Genomic DNA, 18992 nt, shown 5'->3' with positions numbered 1-18992 from the left:
TAGTGCCACTAAAAGGCCAGTAACTTCACATAAAATGGTCTGAAGGAAGAGCAGTTCCTCTAATCTATAGCAATCTATGACAATCTCCTCTTCATTCCACAATATATTCTGGCGCAGATTTTATTTACATATTTGTTTGTACAAGTTATGTATGTTGCAAGTTATAGTGCAATATTTCACGTATAGCGCTATACCATTTTTGTCAAAAATTAAAGTCCCTCTACATTTACAGTTACCATACACTATAATTTTATACAAGATTTAAGGCTTTGATTGGTTGGAATAATAGAAGATTTTAAAATAATATACAGGAACATATAAAGGCTAAGCCAAGGCAATATTGTCTTCAATTATATCACTATGAGGAGGCTTTTGTTTTATTGAGAGACACACACTGCAGATCTGGATGTGCATATGAGAGAATCATCTATGGCATGGTCAGTAAGATTTGGAAGGAACCATAAGTGATGGGATTTGAGAGGAAGGGGACTTCCCTGGGAGCTGCCTTAGGATCACATATACACTATGTTACCAAAAGTATTGGGACAGTTGCCTTTACACGCACATGAACTTTAATGGTATCCTAGTCTTAGTCTGTAGGGTTCAATATTGAGTTGGCCCACCCTTTTCTATTATAACAGCTTCAACTCTTCTGGGAAGGCTTTCCACAAGGTTTAGGAGTGTGTCAATGGGAATGTTTGATCATTCTTCCAGAAGCACATTTGGGAGGTCAGGCACACAGACCTGGCTCGCAGTCTCCCCTCTAATTCATCCCAAAGGTGTTCTATCAGTTTAAGGGCAGGAATCTGTGCAGGTCAGCCAAGTTCCTCCACCTCAAACTCACTCATCCTTGTCTTTATGGACGTTGCTTTATGCACTGGTCCAAATCATTTGGTGGAAGGGGGATTATGGTGTGGGAACTCTTAAGGTATCAGCATACCAAGACATTTTCCCACAAAGTTGGGAGCATAAATTGTCCAAAATGTCTTGGTATGACGCCTTAAGAGTTCCCTTCACTGGAACTAAGGGGCCAAGCCCAACCCCTAAAAAAAAACCCTACAACATAATCCCCCCTCCAGTTGAGTTGAAGCTGTTATAGCTGCAAAGGGTGGGCCAATTAAATATTGAACCTCATGGACTAAGACTGGGATGCCATTAAAGTTTATGTGCATGTAAAGGCAGGAGTCCCAATACTATTGGTAATATAGTGTATATTAACTCTATCAAACAGTATGAAAAAAAACTGCATAAAATAAATAAATAAATATTTTTTACAAGTGGTTAAATATGTTTTACAAGTGGTTATATTGAAAAACAAGAATGTTTTCAAAGGAAAAATGTTTTTGTCTGTGGAAATCAAATGTGAATCAGGAGACAAGGCCACAGTTTGGCACCAGTGATCATTGGAGTTCATTGCATATACACCCCCATGGTAACCCTTATTTTCTTTCTTTGTGAGGACTACTGCACTGTTGGGAGAGACAAGTGTACAAAACCAACCCCCCGTAAAATATGTGTTTTAATCTATCAGGTCATAAAGAGTTAAAACTGTATGAACTTTCACAAATTTACCCAGCTTTTTTTTATTTGTAGATAGGGAAAGGATTAGAACCTCTGAAAAGTTATTATTGGTTTCTGTGTGCTCGTTCTACTTCTACGAACTTCTAATACATTTTTGATGAACACGGCAGCAAAGAGAATGTGGAATCTTCACATGGGTGCATAAAAAAAATGAAAAAAAAAAAACATGCGAGGTTCTACTGCTGCCCTATTAAATAATATACCAGACTTCTACTTTAAGGTAATTTGAACCACAAGTTCACCCATACTGCCATGTTCCTAGCCAATAGATGACAAATAATAGAGATGCAAAATGTTGTAGTTAGTAAGAATGACCATAGTTTTAAAATGTATGCATTTCACTTTACTTCGAAAATCTTGTAAGCTTATTTAGACTATCTATACCTGTTTATCCATTGGCAGCTCTTCTCCGAACTTGATGCTTTTAATGGCCTCAATGACAGCTGCCTGGTCGCGATAACATGGAAGAACTTTGTAATGGAAACTAAGTTCATCTATAGGCAAGTTATATTTTCGAGCATGGTTTTGAAGTGTTCCTAAAACAAAAGAAGGTCACTTAACATATACAGTTATATTACAAACACAAAAAAGTAATACACTCAAATATTTTGAAAGGGAACCTATGTTTTCTGTTCTGTGTTCTCTGGCCATATAAGATAATCCCGGAACAAGTAGCTTAGTCAACATTTATGCAGGTTTAGGTACACAGGAGCTTAGGTGGTCTCCACACTCTGTTCTATCTGCATTAAATGGCCCTGTACACTGCAGGCACAATGCTTGGAGAACATCAAAAAAGAGAAAATAAGGATGGAGCTTTGTAAAGGCTAATGGAGAGAGGAGGATCACAGGTATCACACAATTTATAAAAAAAAAAAAAAAAAAAATTACATCTTTATTTAAAAACACATGATAAAAAATATACAGTAAACCCCCCTCCATTGCGGGGGTTACGTTGCGGACCCAGCCGCGAAAAGTGAAAATCCGCTAAATAGAAAAACCCTATTAAAATACATTGTAGGCATGTTTTTTTTACTGTCACTGTACGTGTAAAAGCATTTTGAGGTCTCTAAACACACTTTTAAAACAATAGAAACTCATTTACACACATAAAAGATACTGAGAGACATAGCAAGAGCTATGGAAAACACAAAAATATTTAATTTTGAATGATTTATATAGTAAAATAACATTACGGAAAAAAAACACAATATACTGGGACCGCAAAAACTGAACCTGCGATGGAGCGGGGGTTTACTGTATATCATAAAGACATATATCCAATTGCAACATATAAAAGAAAAACGCATGTGTAGAAAAATAATCCCATATGGGAATGCCGATACTCTGTATCAAAAGATGGTGGGGTCTCTATGTAGCGCGGTCTAAGGGTCCCCAGCCAGCCGATGCGTTTCGCAGCATGGCTTCCTCAGGGCCAGAGAGACCAAGACAGACCAATATTTCCCACTGCGACAGACCATGACAGACACATGCGCTGAAAGGCATACCAGCCAGGGTGACAGGAATAGAAGGCTCACGCTGAAATTATTATTTTTTTTTAATCAAATCTACATTCAGGGTGTCACAATACACCTGCAGCTCAGTATCTTTGTATTAAGGGAGTTCCTCTCATAGTCTGTGTCAGTGGTGGGGACACCTACTTAGCTTAACCCACTGTCAGTGTGAGGCAGGCAATACCCAGATACATGCTGGTGCATCTTAGGCTACCTCTGTCCTGTTGGTCAGAGGTTAATATTATCTATGACCTTTTGAGTAGAGCTGAATCACTTGGAATGTATCTGGGTATTGCCTGCCTCACACTGACAGTGGGTTAAGCTAAGAAGTTGCATTCTTTAACATCTTATGATTGAGAGTTAAAGGGTCAATCCACTAACATATATATTTTTTAGTCATTGTGGGATCCTGATGGCCAGAGACAGCCCTAGTTTCTTATATTTCCCAAATACTCTAAACGTTTCCCTGCTATAGAATTGCCATGATTCTTAGCTCTCCTTCTGTCTTCTGTCCCTCTGAGAACTTGGGGTGTTCTTACCCACCTTACATGTTTCAGAACCTCATCTTGCGTTCTTAGTTGTATAAAATTAAAAAAACATCAAACAGCCACAGCAGGTATGAAAACCTAGCAAACCAAGTACAGATATCTCAGCAATAGGATCCCCAACAGGGATCTAGCAAAAATTGAAATATCAGTTTTAATAGGACTATCCCTTTAATATGATGGCTGTGGATTACAAGGCAGGTGTGCAATGTGGAGGTCCCTGTATATGTAAATCCTTTGCAGAGTGGTCACTAACATAAAATAAAAATCAAAGCACCAAAAGCAATATGAATTAGTGCATTACCTTACCTGTAAGAAATCCCTGAGGGAAAAAGAACCCTGAAATCCAGAAAGACTTTGGCTGACCAATTCGAATCCATGCCTAGAGAAAATTCACGTTATTATGTTTTGTACTTTCAAGCGAGAACTATTATCCATGCGAAGATACATTTGATTTTGGATCAGCCAGCATTTCTTGCCTACTTACATCTATAAATGAGGTCCTCAGTAGCAGGTCTTTGACCCAGGATCCCAAGGGTTTTAATGAGGGATATGCCGCATCAGCCCACAATGTAGGAACCTGATTGTTCAGGAAGCTCTTGTATATTCGCTCCATTTCCTCAGACATGACCACAAAGCCAGCAATAGCTTTATTGAGGGTCTCTAGAGAATTCTGTGGGGAAAACAGAACAAATCATATGTGGAATAGCTGCATTATACTTAGCACAACATAGGTTTTGCTAATGTTAAAGCTTACTACAACAAAATGCATTATCCAAGGGAATAACTATATTATAGCAAAATTATAGGATCCCCTTTGCCCCCTGTCTTCATCTTAAATGCATTCCCATTCTTGCCTTTATTAAATCATAACTAGCAGGCACAATTTATTTGCTGCTTTGGCAATTCTATAGACATGCCTATACTAATAATGCAATAATCTCTTCCTTATTTATTTCCTAACTATAAACTGATGTATCTAGAAATGTAAGTAGATTATACCATGTCCTAGGCTGCTGGTAGTGGCCAACAGGCTTCACCTATAGCTAAAATAACACGTTTAGGTGGTGGACTGACCCATTAACAATAAGTAAGTGACACATAATAAATACCGATATTCAATGTGTTGTGCTTCTTACCAGCTTATTTTATGGAAATGGTGGCAATAATAACAATATAAAACAAAATAATGAAGATTAGAAGATTGATAGGTTGAACTGGATGGACTGGTGTCTTTTTTCAACCTCACTAACTATGTAACTATATAACACAGAACAATATGCATGTGAAACAACCTGAAGGTCTGATTTGCTATCCTGAATTAAAAACATTTGGAATCCTGCTAATTATAAATTGAATGTGTATTGTGTGCCTTGTTCTCTACGCCACTCTATTTCCACCTCCCCAAGCTGAACACACAATTGTCACTTGCTCATCAGGCAGAAAACAGGGTTAATTTTATTACATTTACTTTGGACAAGATCACCTAAAGATCAACTAAAATTACATTTTTAGTGTATATTTAAAGCAGGATTAAACCCAAAACCTAAAATGTAATCGATTGCAGCTCACCAATCCTTTAATGTCGTGGCTACATTTTTTTTCTTTTTTAGGCATTTTTTCCTTTATTACCTGGTGATTCTTCCAGTAGCATATTTCCTGTCTTAGGGTGTCTTCACTCCACTGGAGAAGTAACAGAGAGTATCTTTGGACAGCAGCGTTTTCAGTTTGGGGGGGGGGGGTAGGTGTTAGAACGAAGCACTAAAAATTTTAGATGTGTACTAGTGTGTACTAGTACACACTAGTACTAGTGAATTGAACTCTAGCTAATACCTTTTAAGCAGTTCCAACAAAAGTTTTTTTCTCCTTTTGGAATAAAAGTTTTACATAAAAAAATAAAAGCTGATCATTGTAATCACCCCTGCCAGTGATAATGGTTTGTCTCACCCCTCTAACTGCCACATTTGCTTGACAACTTGGCCTGTTAACCACTTTAAGACCGGAAGGATTTGCCCCCTTAATGACCAGGCCCTATTTTGCGATTCGGCACTGCGTTACTTTAACCGCTTGCCGACCGCCGCACGACTATTTACTGCGGCTACGTCGCTAGCCTGTGAGGGTCTAGGGAGCGAGCGCGCGACGCCGGAGGCGCGCTCCAGCGTGGTCACGGACCCCCCACGCGTGTGACCGGCGGACCCGATGTCCGCTGGTCAATCGCGATTGTCCGTTACACCGGGAGAAAGGCAGGCAGCTAATGTAAACAAGCCGCCTGTCATTCTCCCCTGTGTAAGAATAGTGATCATACGGTTCTACTATGTAGGACCGTTGATCACTGTTCCTACACCTCAAGCCACAGCCAATCACAGTTAGAATCACGCCCCTAGGGACACACATAACCCCTCCCTCTAAAAAAAAGGTAACCCCTTCACTACCAGTGTCATTTTACAGTAACAGTGCATATGTATAGCACTGAATACTGTAGTAATGTCACTGGTAACCCCAAAAGTGTCAAAAATGTCAGTCAAGGGTCCGATCTGTCCGCCGCAATGTCGCAGTACCGCAAAAAAATCGCAGATCGCCGCCATTACACGTTAAAAAAACAACAAAAATGACAAAAATCTTTCCCTTTGTTAGTAAACGCAATAACTTTTGCGCAAACCAATCAAAATACGCTTTTTGCGATTTTTTTTTTACCAAACATATGTAGCCTAAAACAAATTGGCCGAAAATATTAAAAGATTTTGATTTTTGCATTTTTTTGGGGGGAATTTCATATTAAAAAATGTGAAAAATATTGTTATTTTTGCAAAATTGTCGCTCTTTTTTTGTTTATAGCGCATGATCAAAAAATCGCACAGGGGATCAAATACCACCAAAAGAAAGCTCTGTTTGTGGGAAAAAAAGGACGTCAAATTAGTTTAGGTACAGCGTCGCACGACCGCGCAATTGTCCGTTAAAGTCACGCGGTGCCGAATCGCAAAATAGGCCCTGGTCAGGAAGGGGGTAAAATCTTCCGGGGCTTAAGTGGTTAACATACAATTGCGTGGTCGTGCGATGCTGTACCCAAATTAAATTGACGTCCTTTTTTTCCCACAAATAGAGCTTTTTTTTGGTGGTATTTGATCACCTGTGCAATTTTTATTTCTTGCGCTATAAACAAAAAAAAGAGCGACAATTTTGAAGAAAAAACTATATTTTTCTTATTCTTCTATATGACATTCTCAAAAAAAAAAATAAAAAAATCTAAATTTTTTAACTATTTAGGCCAATTTGTTTTCTGCTACATATTTTTTGTAAAAAAATTGCAAAAAGCATATTTTAATCAGTTTGCGCATAAGTTATCACATCTACTAACTACGGGAAAGATTTATGTCATTTTTAATGTTTTTTTTTTACTAGAAATGGTGGCGATCTGCAATTTTTTGCAGGACTGCGACATTGCGGCAGACAGATCGGACCCCTGACTGACGTTTTTGACACTTTTGGGGGTAGCAGTGACATTACTACAGTAATCAGTGCTAAAAATATGCACTGTTACTGTAATAATGCCACTGGCAGGGAAGGCATTAACAGTATAGGTGATCAAGGAGTTAAATGTGACCCTAGGGGAGTGATTCTAACTGTGGGGGGGGTTGGGCTTGTGAGATGATCACAGAGACATGCGATCCTTCATAGCAGGATCACATGAGCTCTGTGATCATTTCAGGGAGAAGGACGGTCGGCTGTGTTTACAACAGCCGACCGTCCTCTCTTAGCGGGGAACGATCGAGAGTGTCAGACGGCAATCGGAGCCGCCTGACACATGCATCGGCTTCCCCCTGCTTGCCCCCTAGCTCCTCCCAGGCAAATTACATATCCATATGTGGTTTTGCCTGGGAGAGCCACTCTGCCGCCGTATATATACAGTATGCGGTCGGAAAGTGGTTAAAGGAAGTTGAACATACCCGACATACTGGTCTGATCACCAGGTGAAAATAAAGGGAAAAAATGCAGCCACCAAATTTACATTTTGTAAGTTGCAACAGTTTTGAGTTTGGGTTTATTAACCCTTTAAAAAAGAAGTATAGGATTTTTTATTTTTTTTATTTGAATCATACTTACTGGTAGATCCAGCATCGATCCAAAGCTGCATCTGTCCCCCGCTGGCTCTAAGGCTGAGAATTGAGTGATCAAACACTGCAGATCGCTCAGTATTCAGAGCACCTTGAGTGGAGAGCTGTTGACTGTCAGTGAATGGTCACTGTCTCTCCGCTCTGCCACCCCCCCCCCTCCCGGCAATCACTGGAGCGCTGGGCTGTAAGAGGGCAGGCGGGAGCAGCTGGCTCAGGCTCTCACCAGCTCGATGAGAGGTTGTGCCAGGTGCTGGTACAGGGATGTGGGCGGATTCCGACCATATGGCCGAAATTTTTCTCGAGCCTGGATTGGCTCTAGGATATCAGCAGACAGCCAGCTTCAATCCGCTGTCTGCTAAAAATGGGTCACACGAGTGCAGAACGGTCTGCACTCTTGAGATATTCAGGGGAAGTACAGCCAAACAAGCTTTGTCTGTACTTCTCCCTTAAGTATAATGTGCAGGTAAACTGTGTTCTGTACAGGTCGTGCTTCTGTTATGAGTCTGATTCAGCTTCAGCCCAGCATTCTATGCCTGGGCAGCATTCTGCAGCGAAGGACTGTATGCTATGTGTGAAAGCAGTGATCTCTCTGTCCAAAACATCCCCCTGATGAGAAATAGCTCTGCAATTAGCACAGATTGCTCTCCCTGATGATTGCAGAGCTCTCACTCAGCAGGGGAACATGTTGAACCGTTGCAGTCAAACCATTGCTCTCAAACTGAGCCCCCGGTCCTCTGCAGCATGCTGACTTAACTTAGAACTTTGTGCTGCCGCTGGAGCTGAATTAGACAAAAAATGTAAATAGGACCTGGACAGATCACTGTTTTCTTGCACAATTTACTTAGTTATTTACTAAAAACTTGACATTTCAATTGGGTTTTAACACCTAAGAAAATCTATTTTTCTTAACTTCAGGTAAACTTACTCTGAGTACTTTGAGAAGATAATTGAATCGATCTACTTCTTGTCCAAGTACAGTTGTCAATGAACTAACACGTCCTTTGGGGTCCTTCGTAAACAGCGTTTCTGATGCAGCTTCCATGTCCAGTTTTTCTACAAAACATTTCAAGTTTATGTATTAATCCCACAACTGACATTGTTTATTATACGCAAAATACAGCTGAGTGCTGCACACTAGATGAAGATTGTCAGAAAATGATGATTCATTCACACAGAAAAATAATATACTGTCAAAACATCATTATTACTGAATGTCCAAAGCAGCGACCTATGTGCTGTCTAAAACATCTTACATTTAGACAGGATTTTATTGTTTTCAAATTCATAATTTGTATAAGTGTCATTAGTACAAGCAAAGGCTTATTTTCTGAAAATGGAAAATATCTGCCTAGGTTTAGCAAACTATTCTAATTTCCTAGTTTCTGCTGCAACCCTTAAACACCCCCTGTTCTTTCCATGAGTATTCTCTTAGCATAAGTCCTATATACGGTACAATTCTGCATTGTTATATATTTTACTAAGCACTCTTTGAAAGCATTGAAGATAAATGGGGAGATAAAAAATGCAAGCAGAGTTTAATAAATTGACCCCAAAAAGGAAACTGATCTGACCACAGATTTCGCTAAATATTTTTTAGAAAACATAGGGTATGTGGCAGGCAGAATATTCTGATGCCTGGTGGCTCTTATGTTGAATGAAGTAGCCATATATCACATCACATCATTTATATATTTTTATACGTGTTTAATTTGTTTTTTTTTAATAATTTTTAAATAATTATGGTCTAGAGTTTCAGTACTCCTTACCCTCTATCTGTAATTACTAGAGGCTGAATATAGAATTCATCACGGTGTGTTTTCCGGCTACAGCATTGGGACCAGTGATTACAGTTTCTAATTGTGTCTATTTGGAGTGCAAGCCCATCTCCGCCTCCTTGATATATAAACAATGCTTGTTGTTGGCTAGCCACGCCCCTAACAATGTCTTTCCTATGACGAAATGCGTAGGTTGGATTCTGACGTGTGACATCATCACAGTATTAATAACAGAGCAGAGTTTGGTAAGAAACTCTCTTTAGGCATTTTCAATGCTGTTTTTCTATGGAGATCATGAGAGTTTTTTTTTCCTTTATTAACCAACTTAAGCCCCGGAAGATTTTACCCCCTTCCTGACCAGGGGGTTTTTTGCGATTTTTTACTGCGTGAATTTAACGGACAATTGTGCGGTCTTGCGACACTGTACCTAAACAAATTTGATGTCCTTTTTTCCCCACAAACAGAGCTTTCTTTTGGTGGTATTTGATCACCTGTGCGATTTTTTGATCATGCGCTATAAACAAAAAAAGAGCGTAAATTTTGCAAAAATAACAATATTTTTCACATTTTTTTATATGAAATTCCCCAAAAAAATGTAAAAATCAAAATTTTTTAAAATTTCCGGCCAATTTGTTTTATGCTACATATGTTTGGTAAAAAAAATCGCAAAAAGCGTATTTTGATTGGTTTGCGCAAAAGTTATCGCATTTACTAACAAAGGGAAAGATTTTTGTAATTTTTTTTTTTTTTTTTAACGAGTAATGGTGGCGATCTGCGTTTTTTTTTTTTTTGCAGGACTGCGACATTGTGGCGGACAGATCAGACCCTTGACTGACATTTTTGACACTTTTGGGGTTACCAGTGACATTACTGCAGTAACCAGTGCTATACATATGCACTGTTACTGTAAAAATTACACTGGCAGGGAAGGGGTTAACTGTATTGGAGAGGGAGGGGTTAAGTGTGTCCTAGGGGCGTGCTTCTAACTGTGATTGGCTGTGGCTACTACTGTAAAAACAGAGATCAACGGTCCTACATAGTAGAACCGTCTGATCTCCATTTTTACACAGGGGAGAATGACAGGCGGCTTGTTTACATTAGCCGCCTGCCTTTCTCCCGCTCTACCGACAATCGCAGTGTGACCGGCGGACGTCGGGTCCGCCGGTCACATGCACGGACTCCTTAGTGAACGAGCTGGGGAGCCCGCTATTGGCTCACAAGCCGGTGACAGGCTAGTGACGTATATATACGTCACTTTGCCTGGCCGGGGCTGACCGCTGCAGTATATCTACTTGCGGCGGTCGGCAAGTGGTTAAATGCTGTTATGAAACATATCACGCTATGAGGAGGCTTTTTTTTTATTGAGAGACACACACTGCAGATCTGGGTGTGCATATGAGAGAATCATCTATGGCATTGTCAGTAAGATTTGGAAGGAACCATAAATGACGGGATTTGAGAGGAAGGGGACTGCAGTGGGAGCTGCCTTAGGATCACATATACACTATATTACTAAAAGTATCGGTACCTGTCCTTAATTGCACATAAACTTTAATGGCATCCCAGTCTTAGTCCGTAGGGTTCAATATTGAGTTGGCCCACCCTTTGCAGCTATAACTGCTTTAACTCTTCTAGGAAGGCTGTCCACAAGGTTTAGGAGTGTGTCTATGGGAATGTTTGGCCATTCTTCCAGAAGAGCATTTGTGAGGTCAGGCACTGATCTTGGAGATAAGGCTTGGTTTGCATTCTCTCCTCTAATTCATCCCAAAGGTGTTCTATCGGTTTGAGATCAGGACTCTGTGAAGGCCAGTCAAGTTCCTTCACCAGTCAAGTTTCTTTCACCCCAAACTCGCTCATCCATGTCTTTCTGGACCATGCTTCATAGGGTAGGAATGTCTCAGGGCTCTGCAGGACCTCTTCTTCAGGTATGTGATGAGCCTGAAGAAGGGGTCCTGTGCGATCCTGAAATATTACTCTATGCTGTGATGTGATGGCTTCAATAAACATTTGAACACCTTTGAGTTTGAGATTGAATTACATTTAAGCAATTGTAAATGATCACCTTGTAAAACAATCCATTCAGTTTAAAATAGAAATCAAAGACAAAACATTTGTGTATAGCTATACAAAAAGTATAATTACCTATTTTCTCTTTTTTATAAGTGATTATATTCCCTCTGTTCACAGCTGCAAAAGAGCTGGGGGAGGAGAAACAGCAGGACACTTATCTTCCCAATGAAAGGCTGTGGGTGGGGGGGTCAGGACAAGTCTGATCATTGGAGGCGAGCAGGCTGAGTTCCCAGCACAGCTAGATAACTGACCACTGTGTGTTCTCCTGCTTAGGGAGGTCAGTTTTTAATAGGAAAGCAGAGGGACTGGCAGGGCCACCAGGGATTTCAGACAAAGGAATCAATACAAAGAGAACAGGATACTTTTTTTTTATACAAGTATATAGTACAACAGGCATATATCAGGAATAAGAAATGTTGGGTTTACATGCTCTTTAACCTGTTACATCTAAGGGTACTGCTAAGTTCCAAATATCCTTATATTTGAGATGGCAAACAACACTTTTGGCTTAGGTTTTCATAATTTCACAACTGATTATAGATGGGCTTTGCTATACAGTGGGTACGGAAAGTATTCAGACCTCCTTAAATTTTTCACTCTTTGTTATATTGCAGCCATTTGCTAAAATCATTTAAGTTCATTCTTCTTCCTCATGAATGTACACATAGCACCCCATACTGACAGAAAAACACAGAATTGTTGACATTGTTGCAGATTTATTAAAAAAGAAAAACTGAAATATCACATGGTCCTAAGTATTCAGACCCTTTGCTGTGACACTCATATATTTAACTCAGGTGCTTTCCATTTCTTCTGATCATCCTTGAGATGGTTCTACACCTTCATTTGAGTCCAGCTGTGTTTGATTATACTGATTGGACTTGATTAGGAAAGCCACACACCTGTCTATATAAGACCTTCCAGATCACAATTCATGTCAGAGCAAATGAGAATCATGAGGTCAAAGGAACTGCCTGAAGAGCTCAGAGACAGAATTGTGGCAAGGCACAGATCTGGCCAAGGTTACAAAAAGATTTCTGCTGCACTTAAGGTTCCTAAGAGCACAGTGGCCTCCATAATCCTCAAATGGAAGACGTTTGGGACGACCAGAACCCTTCCTAGAGCTGGCCGCCCGGTCAAACTGAGCTATCGGGGGAGAAGAGCCTTGGTGAGAGAGGTAAAGAAGAACCCAAAGATCACTGTGGCTGAGCTCCAGAGATGCAGTCAGGAGATGGGAGAAAGTTGTAGAAAGTCAACCATCACTGCAGCCCTCCACCAGTCGGGGCTTTATGGCAGAGTGGCCCGACGGAAGCCTCTCCTCAGTGTAAGACACATGAAAGCCCGCATGGAGTTTGCTAAAAAAACACCTGAAGGACTCCAAGATGGTGAGAAATAAGATACTCTGGTCTGATGAGACCAAAATAGAACATTTTGGCCTTAATTCTAAGCGGTATGTGTGGAGAAAACCAGGCACTGCTCATCACCTGTCCAATACAGTCCCAAAAGTGAAGCATGGTGGTGGCAGCATCATGCTGTGGGGGTGTTTTTCAGCTGCAGGGACAGGACGACTGGTTGCAATCGAAGGAAAGATGAATGCGGCCAAGTACAGGGATATCCTGGACAAAAACCTTCTCCAGAGTGCTCTGGACCTCAGACTGGGCCGAAGGTTTACCTTCCAACAAGACAATGACCCTAAGCACACAGCTAAAATAACGAAGGAGTGGCTTCACAACAACTCCGTGACTGTTCTTGAATGGCCCAGCCAGAGCCCTGACTTAAACCCAATTGAGCATCTCTGGAGAGACCAAAAAATGGCTGTCCACCAACGTTTACCATCCAACCTGACAGAACTGGAGAGGATCTGCAAGGAGGAATGGCAGAGGATCCCCAAATCCAGGTGTGAAAGACTTGTTGCATCTTTCCCAAAAAGACTCCCGGCTGTATTAGATCAAAAGGGGGCTTCTACTAAATACTGAGCAAAGGGTTTGAATACTTAGGACCATGTGATATTTCAGTTTTTCTTTTTTAATAAATCTGCAACAATGTCAACGATTCTGTGTTTTTCTGTCAGTATGGGGTGCTATGTGTACATTCATGAGGAAGAAGAATGAACTTAAATGATTTTAGCAAATGGCTGCAATATAACAAAGAGTGAAAAATCTAAGGGGGTCTGAATACTTTCCGTACCCACTGTATGTTGCACTTATTCCTACAAACAGTCTGTGTTTTGGTGTCCTTTTTCATTTGAATTCAGCAATTGTATAAATATCTTGTCTATTTCTTTGACTGAATATGTACAACATGGAAGCATGTCTTTGTCCACATTGGTGTTGGTACTTTATGTCCATTTCATTATTAATATAAACTCTTTTGGATTTAAAAAATGATAACTGAGGAAATAAATATACATCCCCACAGCACTTTGGGTAAGAAAGATGTTGATGTGTACAAGCTTACATGGGTTTTCAAGAATAAGTAAACACTGCATTTCTGCATCTGACCCCTTTCATGGAGGACTTTACATAAAGCGTAACTTTACCCACAACAACATGCTTCTTGCTGGAGGCTGCCATTTTGTTGAAGCCCAGAGCCCCTAAGCAGCAGTAAATCATAAAGTGGAACTAAACCCATTGATTTAACGGCTTCAAAAAACAGTTGCATTCCTGGAATGCCGGGATTGCTAACTGTCACATTTGCTTGTGTCCTCAACCAAACTGTCAAACCATCAAATGGCTGGTGTCATAACTGATCACATGTGCAGCACTATGGTAGTTGCAGTTTAAACAGATGCAGCGTCCTTGGCTGTAAAGGATAGGAGGGTTTATTTCTGCTTTAAGTCTGTCAGCAGATTGGCCTCTACAGACTCGGCAATGCCTAAAATGGGAGCAACTGAGCATGTGCAGAGCAGGGTGAAACAGTGTATTACTAGATTTTAAACAGTATAGACACTTATTTTTAATGTTTTATATAGCTATACCTGCAAATGGGCCAGCCTGAAGTCATCTAGCAGGACTTCATTTTTTGACTAAAGTTCCACTTTAAAGTACATTGCTTTCAAAGAACAACTCCCATCTCTCTGGTTACATATACTCAGCACAGTACATTTGATGATCCTGTCTCAAAAATGATGGCATGCCTAAATTTAGCAACACACAGGCTAATTAACAAGATTTTTTTATTTTGTCTTTGTGTAAGAGTTATTTTATATAGGGTTTGATAAGTTCATAGAGGTGAAGATTGTCTGTTTCTTTAGGTTAATAGGAATTGGGTCATCACAAACTGTATTGCTAACCTAATATGTAACTTGTTTCTGAAAGTTACATTCAGTGTCATTTGCAGTAAACAAACGCACAGTCTCAGCAGCTCTTAGGTTAAGGGTTACTTCAATAAAGAAAATGTCCTTTAAAAGGAGCAAATAACTTAGAACCTAAAACTGATGAAAAGTGTAAAGAATGTCTTTCAAAATGCATCTGATATCCTATAATTGAATAAACTCCAGGCACAAACTGTAACTTTTTTTGTTAACTGTAAATGAAGAATACAAGATTTAAAGCTAGGGTCACCAAAATTTAAGTTGGTTCAAAAAAAAAAAAAAAAACTCAAGCAATGTAGTGGAGCTCCAGTGAGATTTTTGGGGTTAAAGTGGTGTAAAGTTTGGAACATCAGTCTGGTTTCAAAGAAGAGTTTCACATGTGGATATTTTTACATAATTATATTGATCCAGCTTGGATCAATGTAATTATACATTTACCTGTGGGATCCCTCTAGAAGCTGGAAAACCCCACTAGCTACCAGGTTCTGTGCCAAGCTGTTGCTCTGCTGCATTGTAAAAACAGCAGTACGGCCGCTGGACACCGGCACTATTCAAGGAATGCTTTGCATTTTCTAAATTAATGAAAAATATTCTCTAATTGGACGAGGTGGAGAGCATGATAACACCACCCTTTCTCTCCACCTCATCAAATCAGGGGACATTATACATTCATTGAAAAAATGCAAAGCCATCTCTGAATGATGTCCATGCCAATCAGGAGACCACCTGTTTTCAGAATTCATCAGGGCAGCCACTTGGCATGAGATCCAGAAACTAGTGGAGTTCAATGAAGTAGCAGAGTCTACTTTAGTGATTTCCAACTTCCAAGGGGGTCCCATAGATATGGTAAATGCATAGTTACATTGTTCTGATCTGTAAAAATATTCAAACTACTGAAATCTTTTTGAAGCATTGGCTTTGTCCCTGTTAAGATAAGGTAATACATCTGCATATTATGTGTTTCTAAAGTAATGCCAGTTGCCTGGCTGTCCGGCTGACCCCTTTGCTTCGGTACTTCAAATTAGTGACCCAGAACATGTATGCAAATAATAGAATTTTTGTAAGAACTTACCGTAAAATTCTTTTCTCTTAGTCCTCTGAAAGACGCAGCTCTGGAAGTTTCTTCACTAATGGATTATGTGCTTCCTCTTCAGGAGTAGCTAGGCAGTGAAAGCTTTCACCAGGCATGCCTTGTGGGGCCGTCCGATCCACATGACCCTAAACACACCTGCTCATATAATTAGTTTTGTAGCAAAGCAGTGAAGGAGAACGCAACCAACCCCAAACATAGAGGGGCGGGAGCTGCGTCTGTCAGAGGACTCAGAGAAAATAATTTTACGGTAAGTTTTCACAAAAGTTCTATTTTCTCTTACGTCCTCTGACAGACGCAGCTCTGGAAGTTTCTTCACTAATGGGACGTCCCATAGCAGTATAGGAATGAGGGGTGGGAAGAATGCAACCAACAGCTGTTAACATTTTAACAAGGAGCTTACCCCAAAATAAAAATTCACCCCTGAAAGAGAACATTCAGTCTCTGCAGCAAACAGCAGCCTGCAAAACTTTGTGGCCAAAAGAAGCATCCGAGGATGCCAGCAAATCAATCTTGTAGAATTTTGTAAAAGTGTGTACAGACGACCAAGTCGCCGCTTTACACACCTGAGCCACGAAGCCTGATGGCGAAAGGCCCAAGAGGCACTCAGTGCTCTAGTAGAATGCACCCTCACAGGAAAAGGAGGAACCTGACCCTTTAGTGAATAGGCCTGAATAATAGTCTGTCTGATCCATTTTGATATGGTTGCAGCAGACGCCACCGAACCTTTACGAGATCCTTCTGGAAGGACAAATAGAGAATCAGACGTGCAAATAGATTCAGGTAAACCCTGATCGCCGATCAACATCCAGAGAATGCAAGGCAATTTCTTTGGGATGCTTGGGGTTCGCACATAGCGCACAACATGATATCTTCATTGAGGTAGAAAGCCGACACCACCTTAGGTAGAAAAGATTAGTTAGGTCATAGAACAACCTTATCCCTATGAACGACCAGATAAGGCAAACGGCAAGACAGAACAGCCAACTTAGACACCCTGCGAGCAGAGGTGATAGCCACCAGAAAGGCCACTTTCAGAGATAACAAGGGCAGAGAAGTTTCTCTGATATCTTCAAAAGGAGGCCGTTGTAGAACGGACAAAACCAAATTCAGATCCCACGGAGGTAACGGGGAACTCCTCGGCGGAGCCAGATGATGCACCCCCTGTATAAAGGTGCGAATTAAGGAGTTAGTCGCCAGGGGACGTTAAATAAATGGCTAAGGCCGATACCTGACCTTTGATCGTGCCCAAAGCCAAACATTTCTCCACACCTTTCTGTAAGAAAGTCAAGACTCTCACCACCGAAAAGGAACGAGGATGCAACCCTTGCGACTCACACCAGGCAATATATATCTTCCAGGTACGATGATAATTTTTTTCTGGAAGTCGACTTCCTAGCTCTCAACAAAGTAGGAATGACAGCTTCAGAGAGACCTCTGTCTCTCAACACCTGGCCTTCAACCGCCAAGCCGTTAAAGCCAGCGACCGTAAAGCAGGATGGAAGATCGGTCCTTGAGACAGCAGATCTTCTCTCAGAGGCAGCCGCCATGGAGGCTCGACGGCCATCCTCACCATGTCTTCATACCAAGACCGGCGAGGCCAGTCTGAAGCTACCAGGATCACCTGCTCCGTCTCCACCGCCAACCTGCGGAGGAATCGAGACAGCAGTTGTAACGGAGGAAAGGCATAGATCAGCTGATAACGGCTTCAAGGAACCACCAGTGTGTCCGTGGCGTCGGCCAGAGGATCTCGAGCCCTGGCCACAAACCGCTCTACTTTTCTGTTTAGACAAGATGCAAACAGATCCACCTCCGGAGTTCCCCATTGGGCGCACAGGAGGCGAAAGACCTCCGGATGCAGGGACCATTCCCCCTGATCCAGAGTCTGACGACTCAGGTAATCCGCCTGCCAGTTCTCCACCCCTGGGATGTGAACTGCGGAAAGAGCCAGAATGTGCACCTCGACCCAGGTCGGAATCTCAGCCACTTCCTTGGCCACCCAACCACTCTTGGTGCCCCCTTGGTGATTGATGTAAGCCTCAGCCATAGCATTGTCAGTTTGAACTCGAACAGGGAGACCCTGTAACTGAGGCACCCAATGGAGCAGGCAGAACTTGATCGCCCTGAGCTCCAGGACATTGATCGGTAGAGACGACTCCACCGTCGACCACATTCCTTGGATGCAAAGAGTGTCCAGTACTCCGCCCCAGCCCATCAGGCTGGCATCCGTGGTGATCACCGTCCACAACAGCGGCAGGAAGGACCTGCCCTGGCTCAGAGTGAGTGACCGGAGCCAGCCCGAGAGCTCTGACCTTGTGAGACAGCTTAGACAAATCATCCTGTCCAAGGATTGTGGATCTGTGTTTCACTTGGCAAGAATCTCTGCTTGCAGAGGTCTCGTATGAAATTGGGCAAAAGGGACCGCCTCGAAGGACGACCCCATCAGCCCTAAAGCCCTAATAAAGGTCTGCAGGGAGGAGATATCATTGTTCTTCAGGATCCTGATCTTGTCCTGCAGGGTCTGGATTTTTTCCTCCGGAAGAAAAACATTTGCTTGAGCGGAGTCCAAAACCATGCCCAGATAACTCAGACGTACTGACGGAGTCAACGCCGACTTCTGGAAGTTGATGGTCCACCCGAATTCCTGAAGCATCTGAACTGTGAATGCCAGGTCGCTCGTCCTTAACAGGAGATTGTCCAGATAACCTAGGACCGCAATCCCTTTCTTTCGGAGCAAAGCCAACACTCGCCAAAACCTTGGTGAAGACTCTGGGAGTGGAGGCTAGACCAAAGGGTAATGCCACAAATTGATAGTGCTCCTCCATCACCGCGAAACAGAGATACTGTTGGTGGCCCTCGGAAATAGGCTTGTGCAGATACGCATCTTTTAAATCGATGGAGGCCAGAAAGTCTCCTTGTTGCAAAGACGCCACCAGAAAGTCTCCTTGTTCTGTACCCGCACAAATTGGTTAAGCGATTTGAGGTCCAGAATTGG

General features: G+C 41.6%; 1 protein-coding gene across 1 annotated transcript in view; it reads right to left on the bottom strand.

The window, feature by feature from the left end:
- DNAH6 (dynein axonemal heavy chain 6) overlaps positions 1-18992 on the bottom strand; it is a 473665-nt gene that overhangs the window by 8655 nt on the left and 446018 nt on the right. Inside the window, exons 72-75 of the mRNA XM_082248007.1 lie at positions 8675-8802; positions 4125-4310; positions 3947-4019; positions 1966-2117 (exon numbers count right to left, since the gene is read on the bottom strand). Of these exons, the coding sequence (XP_082104133.1) occupies positions 1966-2117; positions 3947-4019; positions 4125-4310; positions 8675-8802 (539 nt within the window). The remainder of the gene's footprint in view (positions 1-1965; positions 2118-3946; positions 4020-4124; positions 4311-8674; positions 8803-18992) is intronic.

This window comes from Pelophylax lessonae (genome assembly GCF_965119305.1).
Source record: "Pelophylax lessonae genome assembly, chromosome: 1".
Classification (NCBI taxonomy): domain Eukaryota; kingdom Metazoa; phylum Chordata; class Amphibia; order Anura; family Ranidae; genus Pelophylax; species Pelophylax lessonae.
Note: the sequence above shows the minus strand (reverse complement) of the source record. Positions and strands in the feature narration are given on the sequence as shown.